This window comes from Saccopteryx bilineata, chromosome 4 (assembly GCF_036850765.1).
Source record: "Saccopteryx bilineata isolate mSacBil1 chromosome 4, mSacBil1_pri_phased_curated, whole genome shotgun sequence".
Lineage (NCBI taxonomy): Eukaryota > Metazoa > Chordata > Mammalia > Chiroptera > Emballonuridae > Saccopteryx > Saccopteryx bilineata.
In genome coordinates, this window is record NC_089493.1 from 143,870,450 (window position 1) to 143,893,125 (window position 22,676).

General features: G+C 36.5%; 2 protein-coding genes across 2 annotated transcripts in view; one reads left to right on the forward strand and one right to left on the reverse strand.

Annotated features, from left to right (window-relative positions):
- MPLKIP (M-phase specific PLK1 interacting protein) overlaps positions 1 to 22,676 on the forward strand; it is a 146,133-nt gene that overhangs the window by 87,755 nt on the left and 35,702 nt on the right. The gene's annotated exons all lie outside the window — the stretch shown is intronic.
- Positions 1 to 22,676, reverse strand: part of CDK13 (cyclin dependent kinase 13) — a 128,996-nt gene that overhangs the window by 27,389 nt on the left and 78,931 nt on the right. Inside the window, exons 8-9 of the mRNA XM_066272102.1 lie at positions 4,528 to 4,629; positions 4,354 to 4,431 (exon numbers count right to left, since the gene is read on the reverse strand). Coding sequence (XP_066128199.1) covers positions 4,354 to 4,431; positions 4,528 to 4,629 — 180 coding nt within the window. The remainder of the gene's footprint in view (positions 1 to 4,353; positions 4,432 to 4,527; positions 4,630 to 22,676) is intronic.

Below are 22,676 nucleotides of genomic sequence, written 5' to 3' on the forward strand. Positions count from 1 at the left end.
AAGTAAAACAGGTCTGTGTTCAGCTAGACAATGCGCCAGACTCTTAATGTGTTTGTTTTACCTAAATGGGATCATATCAAACATATCCTTCTGGAAAACTGATCTTTTCACTGAATTTTGTTGTTTTTCCATGTTAATATCTCTAGATCTACCATTTTCTTTTTAATTACTTGATAGTACGCTACTAAGTGGACAGACTGAGCTTTCTTTTCCCAGATGACTCACTAACTGAGATAACATGCTCATAAAATAACTCAAGTACACTCATGCCTCAGGATTATTACTTTGCTGTTCCTTGATTTCTTTTGAATCTCCGATCAAACAATACTTCATGGGAAAGACATTCCTTACTAACTACAACACAACACTACCTCCTAACATTTTCTATCCTCTTACACTTATAACTACCTGATATATTTTATTGTTTGTTTTGCCTGTCTCCTCCAACCATAAAGTAGCAAAAGTTGTGTTCCAGTTACTAGGCACTGAAGGAACAATCTTGACCCTCCAGTGTATCCTAAGAACCTAGTAAATGGCACACAACCAGCAATCAATACTGTTCAATTAATCCCCTGACTTGATATATCTTATGTATTATAATCTAAGGTCCAAAAATACTTGCTTAATTCCTGGACTTGCCATGTAATTCCACTGTTTATCTATGTATCTTGTACCAGTTCAAAATGGTTTTAATAGTTACTATAATTTTGTTTTAACATATGCCAAATTTTCCTTTTTTTAAAGAATTTTCTTGGTTATTTTCATGTTTATCTTTCTGGGATGAACATTAAAATCAATCACTTCAAAAAATGTCTTGAAATTCTCATTTAGAACTATAGTGATATAGGAAGAACGCTCATCTTTAAAAACAATTAAGACATCCTAGACAAAAATAAGATATGCCTCTCCAATATTTATTCAAATCTTCTTTATAATTTGAAGAATTTGGGACATTATAGTTTTGAATATTCCTGGGTGGTTTTTTAAAAAGCTTCTTTCCCATCCACTACTTTTTTTTTGAGAGAGAGAGAGAGAGAGAGAGAGAGAGAGAGAGAGAGAGAGAGAGAGATGAGAAGCATCAACTTATAGTTGTGGCACTTTAGTTGGTCAATGATTGCTTTTCATACATATCTTGACCAAGGAACTCAAGCTGAGCCAGTGACCCCTTGCTCTAGCCCAGGGGTCCCCAAACTACGGCCCGCGGGCCTCATGTGGCCCCCTGAGGCCATTTATCTGGCCCCTGCTGCACTTCCGGAAGGGGCACCTCTTTCATTGGTGGTCAGTGAGAGGAGCATAGTTCCCATTGAAATACTGGTCAGTTTGTTGATTTAAATTTACTTGTTCTTTATTTTAAATATTGTATTTGTTCCCGTTTTGTTTTTTTACTTTAAAATAAGATATGTGCAGTGTGCATAAGGATTTGTTCATAGTTTTTTTTATAGTCCGGCCCTCCAATGGTCTGAGGGAGTGAACTGGCCCCCTGTGTAAAAGTTTGGGGACCCCTGCTCTAGCCAGTGACCTTGGGCTAAAAGCCAGCAAGCCTGCCCTTAAGCTGGAAACTTCAGGTTTTCAAACCTAGGACCTCAGCATCCCAGGTCAACGCTCTAAACTGTGCCACCACTGGTCAGGCCACTATGTTTCTAACTAATTATTATTGTTTTTTAATTTTATTTATTCATTATAAAGAGGGGGGGGGAGAGAGAGAGAGAGAGAGAGAAGGGGGGAGGAGCAGAAAGCACCAACTCCCATATGTGCCTTGACCAGGCAAGCCCAGGGTTTTGAACTGGCAACCTCAGCGTTTCCAGGATGACACTTTATCCACGGCGCCACCACAGGTCAGCTAACTAATTATTATTGGTTCTTATTTTATAAAAGCTATTGTTTTTAGTATGTATGTATTCATATATAATATATATTACTACATTTTGGTGTACACACAACACACACACATTTTCTTAACACTTGTCATTTTACCAAACTTTTAATTTAAGGTGTATCAGGTGATTCCCTTGTGTGTTACACCCATGCATACATATATGCGATATTATCATATACAAATTATGACAATACTGCTTTCATGTTTTCACTAATTATACTTTTTATTGCATCCCTTTTCTATTAGGCAATTGGTTGATACTTATAAAATACTCTTTAAATAATGATACTAGCAGACAACTTTTTCTCACTCTCGATTTTACTTCTATTATTTCACCACCACATGTTATTCTAGTTCCCACTTTGTGATACATATTTTTATCATGTTAAAGAAATATCCCTCTATATTTCCTTAGTGCTTTAGCAGTTTATATTTCTAGCAAATGCCTATTCAATACCTATCAAGATAAACATATTATTTTACTTATATTATAATAAAGTTATAATAATAAACTTCCTAAAACTAAAATATCCTTTATATTCTTGAGATGAATTTTACTTGGCTTTCTGAAAGTTAATTTTCTAATGAAAAGCTGGAGATTATTGGTGAATCTCTTAATTTCTGGATTAATATTCTGTAGAAATTTTTCATGTTGTCTTTGTCATTTTGGTGTTTGTCATAGTGATTCTGTAAGAAGTTGCAGGAAGTTTTACTTCCTACAAACTACTGAGAGTTGGTTAAATGTTAGATACTGAGGTAAATAGGTTTATATTTCGATTTTGCCACCATGCTATTGCTACTGTCTGACTCTGGACAAATACTTGACTTCTGTAAGGTCCAGTGCTCTTAACATTAAAAAGAAGACATAGGATTGTTATAGAGCTTAACTGAGCCCAATTCAAGTGAAATTCTTAGAACAAGGCTTGCATAATGTAGCTAATTATTAATAGATTCCCTAGTATACAATACAATCAGGACAAACAGTAGGTTATCTAAAAAAATGATAGGAAATCACTTTTAAAATAAGATACAGAGATACATAATTTAAACATTTTATTTTAACTGAAAGTGGATATTTATTCTCCAATCACTTGACAATCTCCAATCTCTTGTGTTCAGAGAGGCGGCTCTAGCCAAGGCCGCCTCTCTGAACACAAGATTCAATGAATGGGATTCTGCATAAGCTTTCTTATATAAACCACACCCATAACAACGCCCATCAAGAATTTAAAACATTGCCTTCTAAATTTTAAACATACAGTTTTCTTTCTAACATATAGTTACTTGCCCATTCCTAATTAATTTGACAGCAACTCTGTCAAGTACTTGCAGAGCGCTGCATCTGTACATTTAATATTTAATTAAATGACAAATATACAATAAAATGGCATAAAAGATTAAAAACAATTACCTCAGTCACCACACTCTTCAACTGGTGGAATAAATATATAGTTATAAGAGTTACAAAGAGAGTAGTCTACTAGCTGTAAAAATTCAGCTTGCCATGATATCTAAGCTAATATTATTTACAGAGAAAATGGAAAGCATCTATTAATCCATTAAGTTTGTTGAAGGGATAATTTAGAGTATATTGGTATTTGTGTCTCATACCAATATCTTTTCTAAAAGTTTTCATTTATAGTTTGAAACACTCATGCAAATCTTACAACTTGTAAATTAACAGTATTATATAAGAAAAAAACCTCTTTAAAAAAAGTTTATTTAAAAATATTAGATGAAGAGAAAGGTGACTAATGTATGGTAACTCCTTATAACCTAGGCCTTATGATGGCCTCCACATAATGAAAACCTATAATAGAAGACAGATGCATGTATTTTGTTGAGTATACATACATGCATATATATACATATAAACATGCACAGATGTATATAAAATAAAGTATTTCTTTACAATATTTCAAAACATTAATTCTTCTATCCTGCCATACTTAAAAAAATAATTATCTACCATTTATTTTCTCCTCCCTCATATTTATCACTCTTTCCAGTACTATCTTTTTGACTATAAGCGCTTTGATTTAATCACAAAAAAGATTCAGGAACTTTAAGAACCTTAATTCTTGCCCTGGCTAAGTAGCTCAGTTGGTCAGTGTTGTCCCAACACACCAAGGTTGTGAGTTCAGGTCGCACATGTGAGGTTGGTCAGAGCACATGCAAGAATCCACAAATAAATGCATTGTAAGTGGGACAACAAATTGGTATTTCTCTCTCTTCCCCCTACCTTTTTCTCTAAAATCAATCAATCAATCAATCAATCAATCATTTTTAAAAGAGCCTTAGTTTTACTAGATCAAGTATCAAAACGCCTGCATTCTAATTCCTCCTCCATTCAGCAGTCATTACAGCCTTCGAGAGATCCATGCTGTTGTTCTGCTGAAAACACAGTCTGAAAGATTTTAAATTTCCTACAGAGTATAATAACTCCCTCCCAGCAAATATTACAATCATGAGCTTACCTTATTAATTCTAGTTGTGCAAGTTCCTGATTTGCTTGAAATATAGGTTTTTTAGTAAAGAGTTCGCCAAGGATACATCTAATAAAAAAAATACCCATCATTACCAAATGATAAGATTTTACTTTACTAATGAAAGTTTCAGGTAAATTAAACCAGTCAATAACCCTATCTTACCCACAGCTCCATACATCAATAGCTGGTGTATATCGTTCTTCTCCTAACAGCAGTTCAGGTGGACGGTACCATAAAGTGATGACCTTGTTGGTATACGGCCGACTAAAACAAAAAAAAACAAACACACAACAAACTCTATTTAGAGTTAGTATCTGCTAGAATAACAGAGATTCTCCTAGAAAATATTATTTTGGCTAATCAAAGCACCCCTGAAATCCTAATTAAAATAACTTTCATATGCCTACTACTAAATACAGACATCTGAAACATGTTCATAAAATACATCTTGGGTGCAGCATGATTAACTAAAAAAATTTCCTTAATATATAAAAATAAAAAACAGTTGGCAGGTTTTAACTGTAATCTGACCAAAGAAAGGTCTTTTTATCATCTGAACTGTTCAGTACTGCTTTTCCTTTCATCATAACTTTTAAAGAGATTAGCTTGACTTAAAGGGAGTTGATTTTAACTAAATTGGCAAATTACTAATACATATAAAATATAGTTCAAATTGGAACCACCTAATAAAACTTACGAGAACAGAAAGTATAGAAATGTGTAGATTGTAGTAGTTGAGTATATGCAGCAAAGAGCCACTATCAAGATGTAGGATACTTTACCTGATGATTCCTTTGTCATCTTTAAAGGCAGAGGACATATACATATTGCTACTTCTTTTTTTTTTTTACCATAGAAAAGATTATCGAGTAAGCTGTTGTACTAAGAAAAGTTTGACCATCACAGTACAAATTGTCTGGCAAAATGTTTTCAATCCTCAGAGAATAATCATGTTCTGCTGATTCACATGAATAATGAAGGTCTAAGAAGCTAGAGGTGGTTCTTTGACTCTCATCTTTAGGCTTTATAATTCAGAATGAATCACCATGTCTTTAGCTCAATCCTAAACCGCTTTCTGAATAGCCTCTAAATCACAAGGATGCCAAGGCTGAATCATAGGAAATTTCCCAGTGAGGCTGTATGTATTCCACTTGAGTTTGGATTAGGTCTGGACCAGTTTTGGGAATGAGGAAAAGGAGCATGTCATTTGTAAAGCAATTCCCTCTTGTGAATCTGAAGTTCTACGTAACATAAGACCTCAGAAGCCTATCAGCTCTACCTCCATCCAGCCAAATTTCTCCAAACAATTTAAACGCTTGTACTATGAAAGCCATCAATCTGAGCATCACAGCATTACCAAAGACAAGACTATATTAACAGTATGCTAAAACCAGGGGAAAAAAAAAGAGTAACTGACCTTATTATAAACTGTGATAAAGTTGGGCTTAATCATTCTTTAAAAATATGTTTACCTCTTTATGCTTTAACTCCTTTTAAATTTGAAATTTCTCTTCTATTTTTCTCAATCAAATCCTAGACCTCTTTTAAAACATAATGAAAAGACCACCTTCATAAAGTCTGATCTTTATTTACAATAGATTTTCACATTCTTACTAACCACTGTATTAAAACTCTATTTCATGTTTTCTTCCTTCCCTAAAAGTCAAGCCTGACCAGGCAGTGGCGCAGTGGATAGAGCGTCGGACTGGGCTGCGGAGGACGCAGGTTCAAGATCCCAAGGTTGCCAGCTTGAGCGCGGGCTCATCTGGTTTGAACAAAGCTCACCAGCTTGGAACCAAGGTCTCTGGCTTAAGCAAAGGGTTACTCGGTCTGCTGTAGCCCCACGGTCAAGGCACATATGAGAAAGCAATCAATGAACAACTAAAGTGCCACAACAAAAAACTGATGATTGATGCTTCTCATCTCTCTGTTCCTGTCTGTCTGTCCCTGTCTATCCCTCTCCCTTACTCCCTCTCTGTCTCTGTAAAAAAAAAAAAAAGTCAAAAGACCCCAGAGACCATTCTTTATTATGAACCCTACACACAAAACCTGAACAATGCTGGGCATAGGGCAGACACCTTAACATACACGGTCTTGCAACTTTAGATGACATATATCATATCAATTAGCTAGCTGGGTCAAAGAACAAAGTTTGTGAAAATTGTGATTGATTTTCTAAAATATTTCAAGTGCCTAAAAGCATATGAAACCATGGTTTTGTTACAAAAGTGCAACTAAATATATATGGTCTCAAGAAAATGTTTAATATAAATCTGTAGTTAATTTTTAACTTTATGTTAAAAATTATTTTTTGAGAGTGAGAGACAGGAAGGGGGGGAGAGAGTAATGAGAAGCATCAACTCATAGTTATTAATTGCTTCTCATATACGCCTTGAACGGGGGGGGGGGACACCTCAACCTGAGGCAGTGACCCCTTGCTCAAACTCGCAAGCCAGCACTCAAGCTGACAAGCCCATGATCTAGTATAACCGTAGGGTTTTGAACCAGGAACGACTTCCACATCCTAGATCCATGCTCTATCCACTGCACCACCACTAGGTAGGCTATTTAAAAACGTTTTAAATGTTTTTTAAAAAGCATGTTGGGCCTTGGCTGGTTAGCTCATTTGTTTAGAGTGTATTCTCGATATGCCAAGGTTGTGATTTCTAGTCAGGGCACACACAAGATCAACCAACGAGTGCATAAGTAAGTGGAACAATAAATTATTTTTTCTCTCTCAAATCAATTAAAAATTTAAAAAGCATGTTAAATTATGTGGAGAAATTACACCAATTAATATCACTAAATTCCACTGAAAAAGAAATATTTAAATAGATGATTATTTTATACACTACATATAAAGTTCTAGGCAACATTTAGAACAGTCATCTTAGTTACCATATGTTTTAAATGTGGTTTTTTTTTGTTTTACAGAGACAGAGAGAGTCAGAGAGAGGGATAGATAGAGACAGACAGACAGGAATGGAGAGAGATGAGAAACATCAATAATCAGTTTTTCGTTGCGACACCTTAGTTGTTCATTGATTGCTTTTTCATATGTGCCTTGACCGTGGGCCTTCAGCAAACCAGGTAACCCCTTGCTCAAGCCAGTGACTTTTGGGCCCACGCTGGTGAGCTTTTGCTCAAACCAGATGAGCCTGCGCTCAAACTGGCGACATTGGGGTCTCGAACCTGGGTCTTTCCGCATCCCAGTCCGACGCTCTACCCACTGTGCCACCGCCTGGTCATGCTAAATGTTTTTTAATAAATACTATACTTTAAGCATTTTAACAAATTAGTTTTTAATACACTTTCAGTAGACACTAAAAATAATGGTTTTTATTAAAGCCAAGAAGAAGCTCTTGATCATTTATTCCAAAATTTTGCAAAATCACTTTCCACTTTAATATTTAATGAGAAAGAAGTATGCAGACAAAAAGGAATTTATAATTATAAAAACAAACTCCAAGGTAGGTGGAGTTAGAAGAAAATAAGGTTAGTTGAATCACCCAGTTAATAACTGTTTCTAGTATTATCAAGAAAATATTCCATGTTATGAATTAGGTAGGATGCTGTGTTTACAAACAAAAAGACACAAGTAAAAGGCACTGAAACTTTGTTTTGAAATGAGGAAATTCCAGAAAACTGAAGTACTGTTGTAATATGAAAATATATCATCTAATGTCCGACAAATAAATGAAAATATGGAATCCCCCAAAATGAACATTTCTAACTTGGTCTACTAGGTTTGGCCACCCACAGTAAGATACTTTTTAGGTAATCAAGGTTAGATCCAGAGCCTAACCAGGGAAGCACTCCAGTATAACAAAAATGAACACAGCCTTTCTGTTAAAAGATGCGAGTTTAATTCTTACTTAGCTCCGCCATTTACTGTGTGATCCTGGAAAACATACTTAAGTTTCCTAAACTTCAGTTTCATTACCTATAAAATGTGCGTAAAAAAAATAATATCTATATCACCATTTCATAGGACTGCTTTCTCTTCAAATAATTCTTGTGAAAGGCTCTGTATATAATAAAGTACCAAATACAAATGCTAGTTAAGTTCATTTCTTTCTTTATAAACAACAAACATTTACTGAAATTCGATCTTGGCACTGCACTGCACTAACCAAGCACTAACAGATGGTTGTATCAAACAGCCAACCAACCATAGTTGTAGCTGTTTAGAGCCTTAAAGTCTGGTGGCAATACAGATATAAATTATAATAATATATTCTGAGTACTACATAAAGTAATAAATAATGTACTCTGGACACATAAAAAAAGATGTGCCCATTTTGTCTATGGGATTCAGGGAAGATTTCAAAGGAGGTAATGACAAAATCGCACAGTGACGAGAAGAAAACCAGATCTCTCAGACTGAGGTAAGGGGAAGTATAATTTCACACAAAAGGAAATAATTTACTGTAGATTCACAAAAGTAGTCAAGAGCTCAAAAGGAAATAATTTACTGTAGATTCACAAAAGTAGTCAAGAGTAGTGTAAATAGTTTAACATTGCTATTATCTGGGCACAGGTGTACATAGATAGGAAGGTAGGGTGGTTGAAAAGAATGATAGGGAGCCTGGCCTGTGGTGGCACAGTGGATAGAGTATTAACCTGGAACACTGAGGTTGCCAGTTTGAAACCCTAACCTTGCCTAGTCAAAGCACATATGGCAAACAATCAATGAACAACTAAAGTGAAGCAACTATCACTTAATACTTCTTGCTTTCCCTCCTCCTCTCTCTGTAAAATTAATAGCCGTAAAACCAATTAAATTTTCTTTGCAATGGACTATATGAAATATATCTGTAAGTGAGAATGACCGAATACCTTTAATAAAAGTAGGGGATAGCCTGACCAGGTGGTGGCGCAGTGGATAGAGCGTCAGACTGGGATGCGGAAGGATCCAGGTTCGAGACCCCCCAGGTCGCCAGCTTAAGCGCGGGCTCATCTGGTTTGAGCAAGGCTCACCAGCTTGAGCCCAAGGTCGCTGGCTCCAGCAAGGGGTTACTCAGTCTGCTGAAGGCCCACGGTCAAGGCACATATGAGAAAGCAATCAATGAACAACTAAGGTGTCACAACACGCAATGAAAAACTAGTGATTGATGCTTCTCATCTCTCCGTTCCTTTCTGTCTTCCCTATCTGTCCTTCTCTCTGACTCTCTCTCTGTGTGTCTCTGTAAAAAAAAAAAAAAAGTGGGGGATAGCCTGACCTGTGGTGGCGCAGTGATCAAGCCTTGACCTGCAATGCTGAGGTTGCTGGTTCAAAACCCTGGGCTTGCCCAGTCAAGGCACATATGGGAGTTGATGTTTCCTGCCCCCCCTTCTCTAAAATGAATAAATAAAAATTTTTTTAATTAAAATAAATAAATAAATAAATAAATAAATAAATAAATAAATAAATAAATAAAAGTGGGGGAGAAGTCCTAGCCAGGTAGCTCATTTGGTTAGAGCAGTGGTTCTCAAACTTTTTGAAGTCAGGGTGCATTTAAAATCCTGCAAATAATTATAGGCACACTATATACAAAGTTCTGAGAAATATGTTATAATAATTAAGTCAAATATTAAAGAAAAAAATCTGAAGCCCAAGTGTGCTTTTATGGTAATTAAATGAAATAAATACAACAAAATTAAACTTATTGACATTAAAAACCATTTTTATGTTACATTTTTTGTTATGCTGTTTAGAATTTGTAAAAAAAGAGGAGTTAAAAAATTAAAAAAAGTTATCTTTTTACATATATATAGAGAGATATTCTTAGTAAGACTTAGTAAATTTGGCAGGTCCTGGAGCGAATGTGTTTAAGTTTTTTCATTCTTGTGTTTATGAGAAACATGAGCCTGATGTGTCCTAGTGATTTCTTCAATGTTTGGGCATATATTTGAAAGGCAAACTCTCATTTCCTTGTCAGTACATTGAAGAGTACCTCTCTTTTTACTCTTAACTGTGTTGAGTGCAGAAAACCCCCACCATACATATCATCTTAACTTGACACCAAACAAAGGATAGAAGAAACTTGCCTCCAGTCTTTCTGGGGAACATGGAGGGTAGTGTAAAGTGTACACTGTAAACAATCCAGCACCACAGCTTAACAGCCTTTTGCAACCTAATCAGGCAAGTGAGGTGGGGGGTTAGGCAGGTTGTCAGCTCATAGCCAATTCCCCACACCTCTGTCCCCCAAAATCTAAACTCCAAAAACTCTGTTGGTTTTTTGGTCCCCAACAGGGACATATTTCTCTGGAATACCATAGGGTACACCTGGAAATCTTCTAGGGTGCACCTGGGTGCACACTTTGCGAACCACTGGGTTAGAGCATCATACTAATACGCCAAGGTTGCGTGTTCAGTCCCCAGTCAGGGCACATACAAGAATTAACAAGTGAAACAACAATAAATAAGAGAAACAACAAATTGATGTTTCTATCACTCTCTCTTCTTCTCTAAAATCAATCAATCAATAAATTTAAAAATATAAATAAAGTAGGGAATAAAGGAAAAAGAGACTTTCTAAGGGGATGTAAAGATAGTAGGGCCAAAGGAAGTATAATTCATGTCTTTTTAAACTGCAGTTAAATCAGTGATCAAAATGAGACTACCATTTCTGAGGCTTGTTTAGTCACATTATTTGTTGTTATTCATGTTATGAGTGATCTTTCATATTACCATGGTTCCAATTTTGTCCAGGGTTTCCCAGAAGACCCTCTGTATGACCTAGAACTCCCAAAGCTCCCTGCATTAATCTATACCAGGAGGGTCTTCCATATCAGGATAACCTTTTTACAGATCAGAATTAATAAAAGTTTCTATGAACATATTTAAAATTTTAGGACATATAAAATACAAATGTTTAAAATAACTACAATTCTAGCTTGAGTGCGTTAAGGAGGTAATTTTATCATGAATATAATCTCATCTAATTCTCTGAAAAGTAACGGAGGCAATTCTTCTCTCCCTCCCCCATTTACACCTATATACAGAGCATTGAGGAAATTTAGTTTTATTTTTAAAGGCAATTTTATGAAAAGACACTAGATGGCGATATTGCCTTCCAAAATGTTTTAAAGACATTTTGATGTTAATTTTTAGAACCATGAAATGTTTTTCAATACCTTATAAAAATGGATTTTAGATCTTAAAATTAAATTTGAGAATAATGAGGTCTAGAGAGATTGACTTGCCTAATAATCCACAATTAGTTAAAAAGCAATGCCATAACTAGAGCCAAAAGTTTCCCCATTTACGCCTAAAGGTTTTATATTCATTGGATTAAAAAAGTAAATTGCTAAGTTTCTTGTCTAGAAAATGAAATTAATTTCAACTTATATGGAAAGCACTACTTTTTCAAATGGAACAATCACATAAAGAAAAAACTATACTCTGTCATTTGAAAAGCACTGGAGCAACTTGTAAAATAAAAACTCCAACGAGGGTTTTACTGTGGCTGAAGTCTGAGAAAAAGCTGGACTGAAAATAGCTACTGAAAAAAAGAATCAAATGATGAAATAAGACAAAAAAACCTCTGTTCACAAACTCTATACTGAAGACAAATGAGACAAAGTATGAATACTGATGTTCAACCCAGCAGTTCTTACTTTCTTATGTTGTAGTAGTACACATGACAGAGGATATCCATCCTGGTCACGCCCTTCAATGTTCAATTCCTCCATACTAGCTGTAACTCCTTTCAGTTTTCCACAAATTCAAAAATGATATCCACCTGACCTGTGATGGTGCAGTGGATAAAGCATCAACCTGGAATGCTGAAGTCGTTGGTTCAAAACCCCAGGCTTGCCAAGTCAAGGCACATACAGGAAGCAGAGAAGCAACTACTAGGAGCTGATGCTTCCCACTCCTCCACCCCACACCTTTCTCTCTCTAAAAAATCAATAAATAAAACCTTAAAAAAATTTTTTTTCCAAAATCAAATGAGTGAGAGATGTGGTTAATTCTATCAGAATGGTAAGCTAAAATCTATTCTATTTTTTTTCTATTCTATTTTTAAACAAATAAACCCTGTAATAATTTCTTAAATACTTTAGTTATTCTGTCTATAGCTAATTACTTAGAAAAATATTTCAAAGTGACAACATTTGGATAACAAATACCTAACTGATGTAAACGGCATATAAAAACAAAGAAATATGAACGAAAGCTCATCTGCTGTATGTTTACTTCAAAAAATACCTAGAAGACCTGGACAACATAGAAATCTGTTCTGTTAAAAGCAGGTACACTAGAAATAAGTTATGCTATTAAAATTTACTCAAACAATATATATATTTTAAAGTCATTCCATCAGAACAAGCTAACTTCTCTAACTGGTTTTAAAGAAATTGAAATGATCTGATTCTGAAAAAAGCCTTAAAAGGATTAATAAAAAGCTTTAAAAGAGTATATAGACCCTGGCGTCAAGAGTAATAGCAGCATGAAAGATACTCCTTTCTGTCCCCTTGAAAGTTCAACAAATTGAATAGCTATAACCCCAGCAAAGAAATCCCAGCGAAGAAACCCCTACTGGGCTCACAGGTACACCATGCACCCAAATGTACTAAAAAGTGGGACAGTTTGAAAAGGGGACAGAAGATAAAATGCATTTGCGGTAGACTCTGGAGAGAGAGACAAACTCAGAGTGACCGGTTTGGTTTTTTTTCTCTACTGGACTTTGGGGTGGAGGGATGCTTGGGCTCTCTGGATTTTGTCTGAGGGATTCTAAGAGGGAAATTCAGAGTGACTGGGTCTCCTTCTGCCAGGAAAAGCAGTCAGATAGAGGGGAAGAGGGGAAGATAAATCAAAGTGACCAGAGTATGAAGTCATGGCTAGTGTTCCCATGGTCGGCCTGCAGCCTGCACTCGGAAGAGACAGAGCAAGATAAAGTGCAGCCCCCAGCCCACCAGATACTACTTCCCTCACCTCACAGTAACAAGAGTGGGAGAAAAACCCCACAGCTAACTTCCCCAGAGCCATTCTCTCCCCTGAAGAACAGAGGTGCACCACATCTGGTCCCCAGGTCTATTGAGATGTGGGCAAGAGTGCCCCAAAGCTTGAGACCACCATTGCTAGAGTCGAAAAGCGGTAAAGCCAAAGACATAAAGCCCTCATAACACGCACCACCCACCGATGAGACTGTAGCCCCACCTACATTGCTGCCACAGCAACATCTCCAGGGAGGTCAGCCCAGGAACTTCACAGAGCTAAAACTTGTAATACAGTGATATTTACTTTAAAAAAACCTCAAAACAGATTTATTTTTCCTATTTTTCTTATTCCTTTTTTACAATTTTTCATTTGAATTTTATTTTCTTTACTTTTTATGTTTTTATTCTTATTTTTTGCAGGTGTTTTGTTTTTTATTTCTTTGCTTTCAATCTTTTTTCCTCTGGTTTTTCTTCTATACTTGTCGTAATTTTTAAAATTTTTACATTTCTATTGCATTTTTTATTTTAATTTTTCATTTTTTTAGTTGTTTTTAAGTTAGGGTTCTTAACCATACCACTTTCAAATGGCATCAAGGAAGAAGAAATTGAATACCATCACTACACAAGACAGAGACGTGCCTGACCAGGCAGTGGTGCAGTGGATAGGGTGTCAGACTGGGACTCGGAGGACCCAGGTTCAAAACCTCAAGGTCACCAGCTTGAGCACGGGGTTGCTGGCTTGAGTGTGGTATTATACACATGACCCCATGGTCACTGACTTGAACCCAAAGGTTGCTGGCTTGAAGCCCAAGTTGCTGGCTTGATCCTAAGGTTGCTGGCAGGAGCAAAGGGGGTCACTCATGTTTCTGGAGCCTGCCAGTCAAGGCACATATGAGAAAGCAATCAATGAACAACTAAGGAGACTAAAGAGCCGCAATGAAGAATTGATGCTTCTCATCTCTCTCCCTTCCTGTATGTCCCTATTTGTTCCTCTCTCTGTCACACACACCCACACACAAACACAAAACAAAATAAATCAAAATTAGAGGTAAAAGCTCCAAAGTCACAATAAAAACAAGGTAACAATAACATACAAGGGGAGAGGATAAAGAGCCGCAGTAGCAAAGGAGGATGCAGTGCAGAAGCACGTGTAAGACAAAGGACTCTTGTACATATGAACATTTTTCTCTTAATAAGCTAATGGAAATCGCCCACAAAAAAGCTACTACTGAAACATATGGCTTAAAATAGAAGACACAGAGGGAAAAAGATGGAATACCATCCAACAAAAACAACTGACAGAAAAAGAAAAAGAACCAAACATGACACAGAGCTACCAGGAAAAAAAACCTAAAATGGATATACAAAATCCTCAAGTGTCAATAATTTCCCTAACTTTAAGTGGACTGAACTCACCAATAAAGAGGCACAGAGTAGCAGACTGGATCAAAAAGCAAAACCCAACCATATGCTGCCTTCAAGAAACACATATAAGCTTCAAGGACAAAAGTAGATTCAAAGTGAAAGGTTGGAAAATGATTCTCCAAGCAAATAATAGCCAAAGAAAAGCAGGTGTAGTCATATTGATATCTGATAATGCTGATTTCAAAACAAAGGTAACCAGAGACAATGATGCACTTTTCACAACGATAAAGGGGACATTGTATCAAAAAGACATAACACTTCTGAATATATATGCACCAAACCAGGGAGCACCAATATATTATATATAAGACATCTACTAACTGATCTAGAAATAGAATCAGACAAAAACATAATCATACTTGGAGATTTCAACACAACATTGATGGATTTAAACAGATCATCCAAACAGAAAATCAACAAAGAAATATTGGCTTTAAATGACATACTGAGTAAAATGGACATAATAGACATTTACAGAACATTTCATCCCAAAATATCAGATTGTACATTTTTCTCTTGTGTGCAAAGAACATTCAAAAATATAGACCATATGCTGGGTCACAAAACTAATATCAACAAATTCAGAAAGAATGAAATTATACCAAGCATATTTCTGACCCTAAGTCTTTGGCACAGTGGATACAGTGTTGGACTGGGACATGGAGGACCCAGGTTCAAAACCCCAAGGTCACTGGCTTGAGCAAGGGGTCACTCGGTCTGCTATATCCCCTCGGTCAAGGCACACATGAGAAAACAATCAATGAGAAACTAAGATGCCATAACGAAGAATTGATGCTTCTCATCTTTCTCCCTTTCTGTCTGTCTGTCCCTATCTGTCTCTGTCACAAAAAACAAAACAAAACAAAAATCATAAAACTGTGGAAATTAGACAACATACTTCTGAAAATGACTGGGTCAAAGAAGAAATAAAAACAGATCAAAAGATATATGCAAATGAAAATGACAACACAACATATCACAATTTCTGCAATGCAGCAAAAGCAGTAAAAAGAGGAAAGTTTATATCATTACAGGATTATATCAAGAAACAAGAGAGATCTCAAGTAAACCACACCTAACATCATATCTTAAGGAACTAGAAAAAAAAGAACAAAGGCAACCCAAAGTCAGCAGAAGAAAGGAAATAGTAAAAATGAGAGCAGCACTAAATGAAACAGAGAAAAAAACAACTATGGAAAAATTAATACAACAAAGAGCTGGTTCATTCAAAAGATCAATAAAATTGACAAACATCTGGCTAGACTCACAAGGAAAAAAGAGGAAAGTCTCTCATAAACAAAATCCGAAATGAAAGTGGAGAAATTACCACCGACCTCATAGATATACAAAGGATCATATTAGAATACTCTGGAAGATTATATGCCACCAAATTCAACAATGTAGTGGAAATGGATCAATTCCTAGTACTATACAATCTAGACTGAGTCACAAAGAAGTGGAAAGCCTAAACAGACCTGTATGCAGAGAGGAAATAGAAACAACTATCAAAAACCTCCCAAAATCAAGTCCAAGACCAGATGCCTACACTACTAAATTCTACCAAACATTCAAAGATTTGGTACCTATCATTCCAAAGTCTTCCAGAAAATAAAAGCAATACTCCCTAACACATCTTAAAAAGCCAACATAACCCTCATACCAAAACCTGGCACGGGCAACACACAAAAAGAAAATGTCAGACCGATATCTCTAATGAATACAGATGCAAAAATCCTAAACAAAATACTAGCAAATTGAATTTTTAAAAAGACATTAAAGGGATGGAAGATGGCAGCAGAGTAGGCGGACGCACAGACGCCCAGCTCTCAACACCAAACTGAAATACAAATCAATTTAGGAAAAATCAGCATGAAAAACCAACACAGAACTGCAAGAACAGCTCTCAAAAACCTAGGAGCAAAGAGGAAGCCACAATAATCCTGGTAAGGAGTGCCTGAATCTCCTCTGCTTACAGGAACGGAAGGGGGGGGGGGGTGAGGCTGAGAGCCCAGAGAGGATTTCACAGAGGAAAAAGAGCAGAAACTACTGCTCACAGCCACTTACCTGACGACCAGGGAGCAAGGTGGGTTGAAAAGACCAGCTTATCTCCCAAGTGGAAAGGACAGGGAGAGGGACAAACTGTGAGGGGCTAAGGTATGCAAGAAACAAAATAAAAAAGCTGACTCATTCGTGCTGGAGGCGGCCATAGCTGGGGGAGGGACTGAACCTTTCACAAAACAGAGCTGAAGTGCTTCCGGATCAGAGATCTCCGGACATCTAACCAGCTCCAATCAGCGCAACAAGACACAGCTGAAAACAAGAAGTGGGGAGGAGGGGCAGTAACTCAGGTCTCCATGGAGATCTGAGATACACCTCCCCCTACTGAAGCTGAGAAAAAACCCTGCCCCCAGTGAGATTAGTTGGTGGAAGAGACCTTCAGCGTCTCAGGTTACACCCACAGCATTCCTGGTTACAGTTTCAAGGAAGCCCCCTGCTGAGATCAGTTAACAAGACTATCACCTGTTAAGAAAACAAACAAATCAAGACTTCAAAGCTGCCCAAATCTGAAAGTGGATTACAAATAATAGCTGATACCAACCCAAGAAGACCTAGAAATAACACAACTGAAAACTGGAGGCAGACAACACCAAGCCTAGACTCAACCAACTCTATAAATAAAACACCATTATGAGAAGACAAAGGAGTGCAACCCAAATGAAACCACAAGAGACACCTTTGAGAGATGAGCTGAGTGATATGGAAATAATCAAACTTCCAGATGTGGAGTTCAAAATAATGACTGTAAGGATGCTTAGGGATCTTAGAACAACAATGGAGGGGCAGTTTGAAAACCTAAATAAAGAAATAGCAAGTATAAAAAAGAACCAGTCGGAGATGACAAACACAATATCAGAAATAAAGACCACAATGGAAGAAATTAAAAACAGGATAGATAGAGCAAAGGATCGAATCAGCGAGTTAGAGGACAACTGGAATGAAGGCATGAAAGCAGAGAAGAAAAGAGAAAAGAGACTCAAAAAGTTAGAGGAAACTCTTAGAGAGCTCTGTGACAACATGAAGAGAAATAACATCCGCATCATAGGGGTTCCTGAAGAAGAAGAAAAGAAACAAGGAATAGAGATGTTGTTCAATCATATCATAGCTGAAAATTTCCCTAAATTAATGCAAGAGAAACTCTCACAAGTCCAAGAAGCGCAGAGGACTCCATTAAAGAGAAACCCAAAGAAACCTACACCAAGACACATCATAATTAAAATACCAAAGCTAAGCGATAAAGAGAAAATATTAAAAGCTGCAAGAGAAAAAAAAGTTATCACCTACAAAGGAGCCCCCATAAGGATGACATCCGACTTCTCAACAGAAACACTTGAGGCCAGAAGGGAATGGCAAGAAATATTCAAAGTAATGCAGAACAAGAACCTACAACCAAGACTATTTTATCCAGCAAGGCTATCGTTTAAAATTGAAGGAGAAATAAAAAGCTTCCCAGACAAAAAACAACTCAAGGAATTCATTACAACCAAACCAATGCTGCAGGAAATGTTAAGGGGCCTGTTGTAAACAGATCAAAGTGGGAAAAGAATATAGCAAAAAAAGGAATACACCTTTAAAGAAGAAAATGGCAATAAACAATTACATATCAATAATAACCTTAAATGTAAATGGATTAAATGATCCAATCAAAAGACACAGGATAGCTGTGTGGATAAGAAAACAGGACCCATACATATGTTGTCTACAAGAGACACACCTTAGAACAAAAGACACACATAGATTGAAGGTAAAAGGATGGAAAAAAACATTTCATGCAAACGGAAATGAAAAAAAAAGCTGGGGTAGCAATACTTATATCAGACAAATTGGACTTTAAAACAAAGGATATAGTAAGAGATAAAGAAGGCCACTACATAATGATAAAGGGAGTAATCCAACAGGAAGATATAACTATTATAAATATCTATGCACCTAATATAGGAGCACCCAAATATATAAAACAGACTTTGATGAATTTAAAGGGCGAGATCAACAGCAATACTATAATAGTAGGGGATTTCAATACCCCACTAACATCACTAGATAGATCCTCAAGAAAGAAAATTAACAAAGAAACAGCAGACTTATTGGAAACACTAGATCAACTCGATTTAATAGATATCTTCAGAACCTTTCACCCTAAAGCAGCAGAATATACATTCTTTTCAAGTGCTCATGGTACATTCTCTAGGATAGACCACATGTTAGGGCACAAAAGTGCTCTCAACAAATTTAAGAAGACTGAAATCATATCAAGCACTTTCTCCGATCACAACGGCATGAAACTAGAAATGAATCACAGCAGAAAAGCTCAAAAATTCTCAAACACATGGAAACTAAATAGCAGGGTGTTAAATAATGAATGGATTAAGAATGAGATCAAAGAAGAAATAAAAAAATTCCTAGAAACGAATGACAATGAGCATACAACAACTCAAAATTTATGGGACACAGCGAAAGCAGTGCTGACAGGGAAGTTCATAGCACTACAGGCACACTTTCAGAAGCTAAAAAAAGCTCAAATAAACAACTTAACTCTGCATCTAAAAGAATCAGAAAAAGAACAGCAAGTAAAGCCCAAAAGTAGTAGAAGGAAGGAAATAATGATCGGAGCAGAAATAAATGACATAGAGGCTAAAGAAACAATACAGAGGATCAATGAAACTAGGAGCTGGTTCTTTGAAAAGGTAAACAAGATTGATGAACCTTTAAGTAGACTCACCAAGAAAAAGAGAGAGAGGACTCAAATAAATAAAATTAGAAATGAGAGAAGAGAAATAACAGCTGACACAACAGAAATACAAAATATTGTAAGAAAATACTATGAAGAACTGTATGCCAAAAAACTAGACAACCTAGATGAAATGGACAAATTCCTTGAAACATACAATCTTCCAAAAATCAATCTGGAAGAATCAGAAAACCTAAACAGACCGATTACAACAAATGAGATCGAAACAGTTATCAAAAAACGCCCAACAAAGAAACGTCCGGGGCCCGATGGCTTCACAACGGAACTCTACCAAATATTCAAAGAAGAGCTAACTCCTATCCTTCTCAAGCTATTTTAAAAAATTCAAGAGGAAGGAAGACTTCCAAACTCCTTTTATGAGGTGAGCATAATTCTGATTCCAAAACCAGGCAGACAACACAAAGAAAGAAAATTATAGGCCAATATCTCTGATGAATATAGATGCTAAAATCCTCAACAAAATATTAGCAAACCGGATCCAACAATATATGGAAAAAATCATACACCATGATCCAGTGGGATTTATTCTGGGGAGGCAAGGCTGGTACAATATTCGTAAATCAATCAATGTGATTCATCACATAAACAAAAAAAAGGAGAAAAACCATATGATAATTTCAATAGATGCAGAAAAAGCATTTGATAAAATCCAGCACCCATTCATGATCAAAAGTCTCAGCAAAGTGGAAATACAGGGAACATACCTCAACATGATAAAAGCCATCTATGAGAAACCCACAGCCAACATCATACTCAATGGGAAAAAATTAAAAGCAATACCCTTAAGATCAGGAACAAGGCAGGGGTGCCCCCTTTCACCACTCTTATTTAACATAGTCCCGGAAGTGCTAGCCACAGCAATCAGAAAAGAAGAAGAAATAAAAGGCATTCAAGTTGGAAAAGAAGAACTAAAGCTATCATTATTTGCAGATGATATGATATTGTATATAGAAAACCCTAAAGTCTCAGTCAAAAAACTACTGGACCTGATAAATAAATTCAGCAAAGTGGCAGGATATAAAATCAATACTCAGAAATCAGAAGCATTTTTATACACCAACAATGAACAGTCAGAAAGAGAAATTAAGGAAACAATCCCCTTCACAATTACAACCAAAAAAATAAAGTACCTAGGAGTAAACTTAACCAAGGAGACTAAAGACTTATGCTTGGAAAATTACAAAACATTGATAAAAGAAATCAAGGAAGATACAAACAAGTGGAAGCATATACCGTGCTCATGGTTAGGAAGAATAAACATCATTAAAATGTCTATATTACCCAAAGCAATCTATAAATTCAATGCAATACCAATTAAAATACCAATGACATACTTCAAAGATATAGAACACATATTCCAAAAATTTATATGGAACCAAAAGAGGACACGAATAGCCTCAGCAATCTTAAAAAAGAAGAATAAAGTGGGAGGTATCACACTTCCTGATATCAAGTTATACTACAAGGCCGTTGTACTCAAAACAGCCTGGTACTGGCATAAGAACAGGCATATAGATCAATGGAACAGAACAGAGAACCCAGAAATAAACCCACAGTTCTATGGACAACTGATATTAGACAAAGGAGGTAAGGAAATACAATGGAGTAAAGACAGCCTCTTTAACAAATGGTGTTGGGAAAATTGGACAGCTACCTGCAAAAAAATGAAACTAGACCACCAACTTACACCACTCACAAAAATAAACTCAAAATGGATAAAAGACTTGAATGTAGGCTGTGAAACCATAAGCATCTTAGAAGAAAACATAGGCAGTAAGCTCTCGGACATCTCTCAGAGCAATATATTTGCTGATTTATCTCCACGGGGAAGTGAAATAAAAGACAGGATAAACAAATGGGACTATATCAAACCAAAAAGCTTTTGCACAGCTAAAGACAACAAGAACAGAATAAAAAGACAAACTACACCATGGGAGAACATATTTGACTATACGTCTGATAAGGGGTTAATAACCAAAATTTATAAAGAACTTGTAAAACTCAACACCAAGAAGACAAACAACCCAATCCAAAAATGGGCAAAAGAAATGAATAGATACTTCTCCAAAGAGGACATACAGATGGCCAATAGGCATATGAAAAAATGCTCAACATCACTAATCATTAGAGAAATGCAAATTAAAACCACAATGAGATATCACCTCACACCAGTCAGAATGGCCCTTATCAACAAAACAACACAGAATAAGTGGTGGTGAGGATGTGGAGAAAAGGGAACCCTCCTGCACTGCTGGTGGGAATGCAGACTGGTGCAGCCACTGTGGAAAACAGTATGGAGATTCCTCAAAAAACTGAAAATCGAACTGCCTTTTGACCCAGCTATCCCACTTTTAGGAATATACCCCAAGGACACCATAGAATGGCTCGAAAAGGAGAAATGCACCCGCATGTTTGTGGCAGCATTGTTCACAATAGCGAAGATCTGCAAACAGCCCAAGTGTCCGTCAGAGGACGAGTCGATTAAAAAGCTTTGGTACATATATACTATTGAATACTACTCAGCCATAAGAAATGATGACATCGGATCATTTATAATAACATGGATGGACCTTGATAACATTATACAGAGTGAAATAAGTAAATCAGAAAAAAAACTAAGATGAATCCATACATAGAAGGGACATAAAAATGAGACTCAGAGACATGAACAAGAATGTGATGGCAACAGGGGCGGGGGGTTGGGGGAGGGGGGATGGAGTGAAGAAGGAGAGAGGGGTTAGGGGAGGGGAGGGGCACAAAGAAAACCAGATAGAAGGTGACAGAAGACAATTTAACTTTGGGGGAGGGGTATACAGCACAATCAAATGTCAAAATAATCTAGAGATATTTTCTCTCAACATATGTACCCTGATTTATCAATGTCACTGCATTAAATTTAATTTAAAAAAATTAAAAATAAATAAATAAATAAAAAGACATTAAAAAATAATACATCATGGCCTGACCTGTGGTGGCGCAGTGGATAAAGCATTGACCTGGAACACTGAGGTCACTGGTTCGAAACCCTGCACTTGTCTGGTCAAGTCACATATGGGAGTTGATGCTTCCTGCTCCTCCCCCCTTTCTCTCTCTCTCTCTCTCTCTCATTCTTTCTCCTCTCTAAAATGAATAAATAAAAATTTTAAAAAAACCC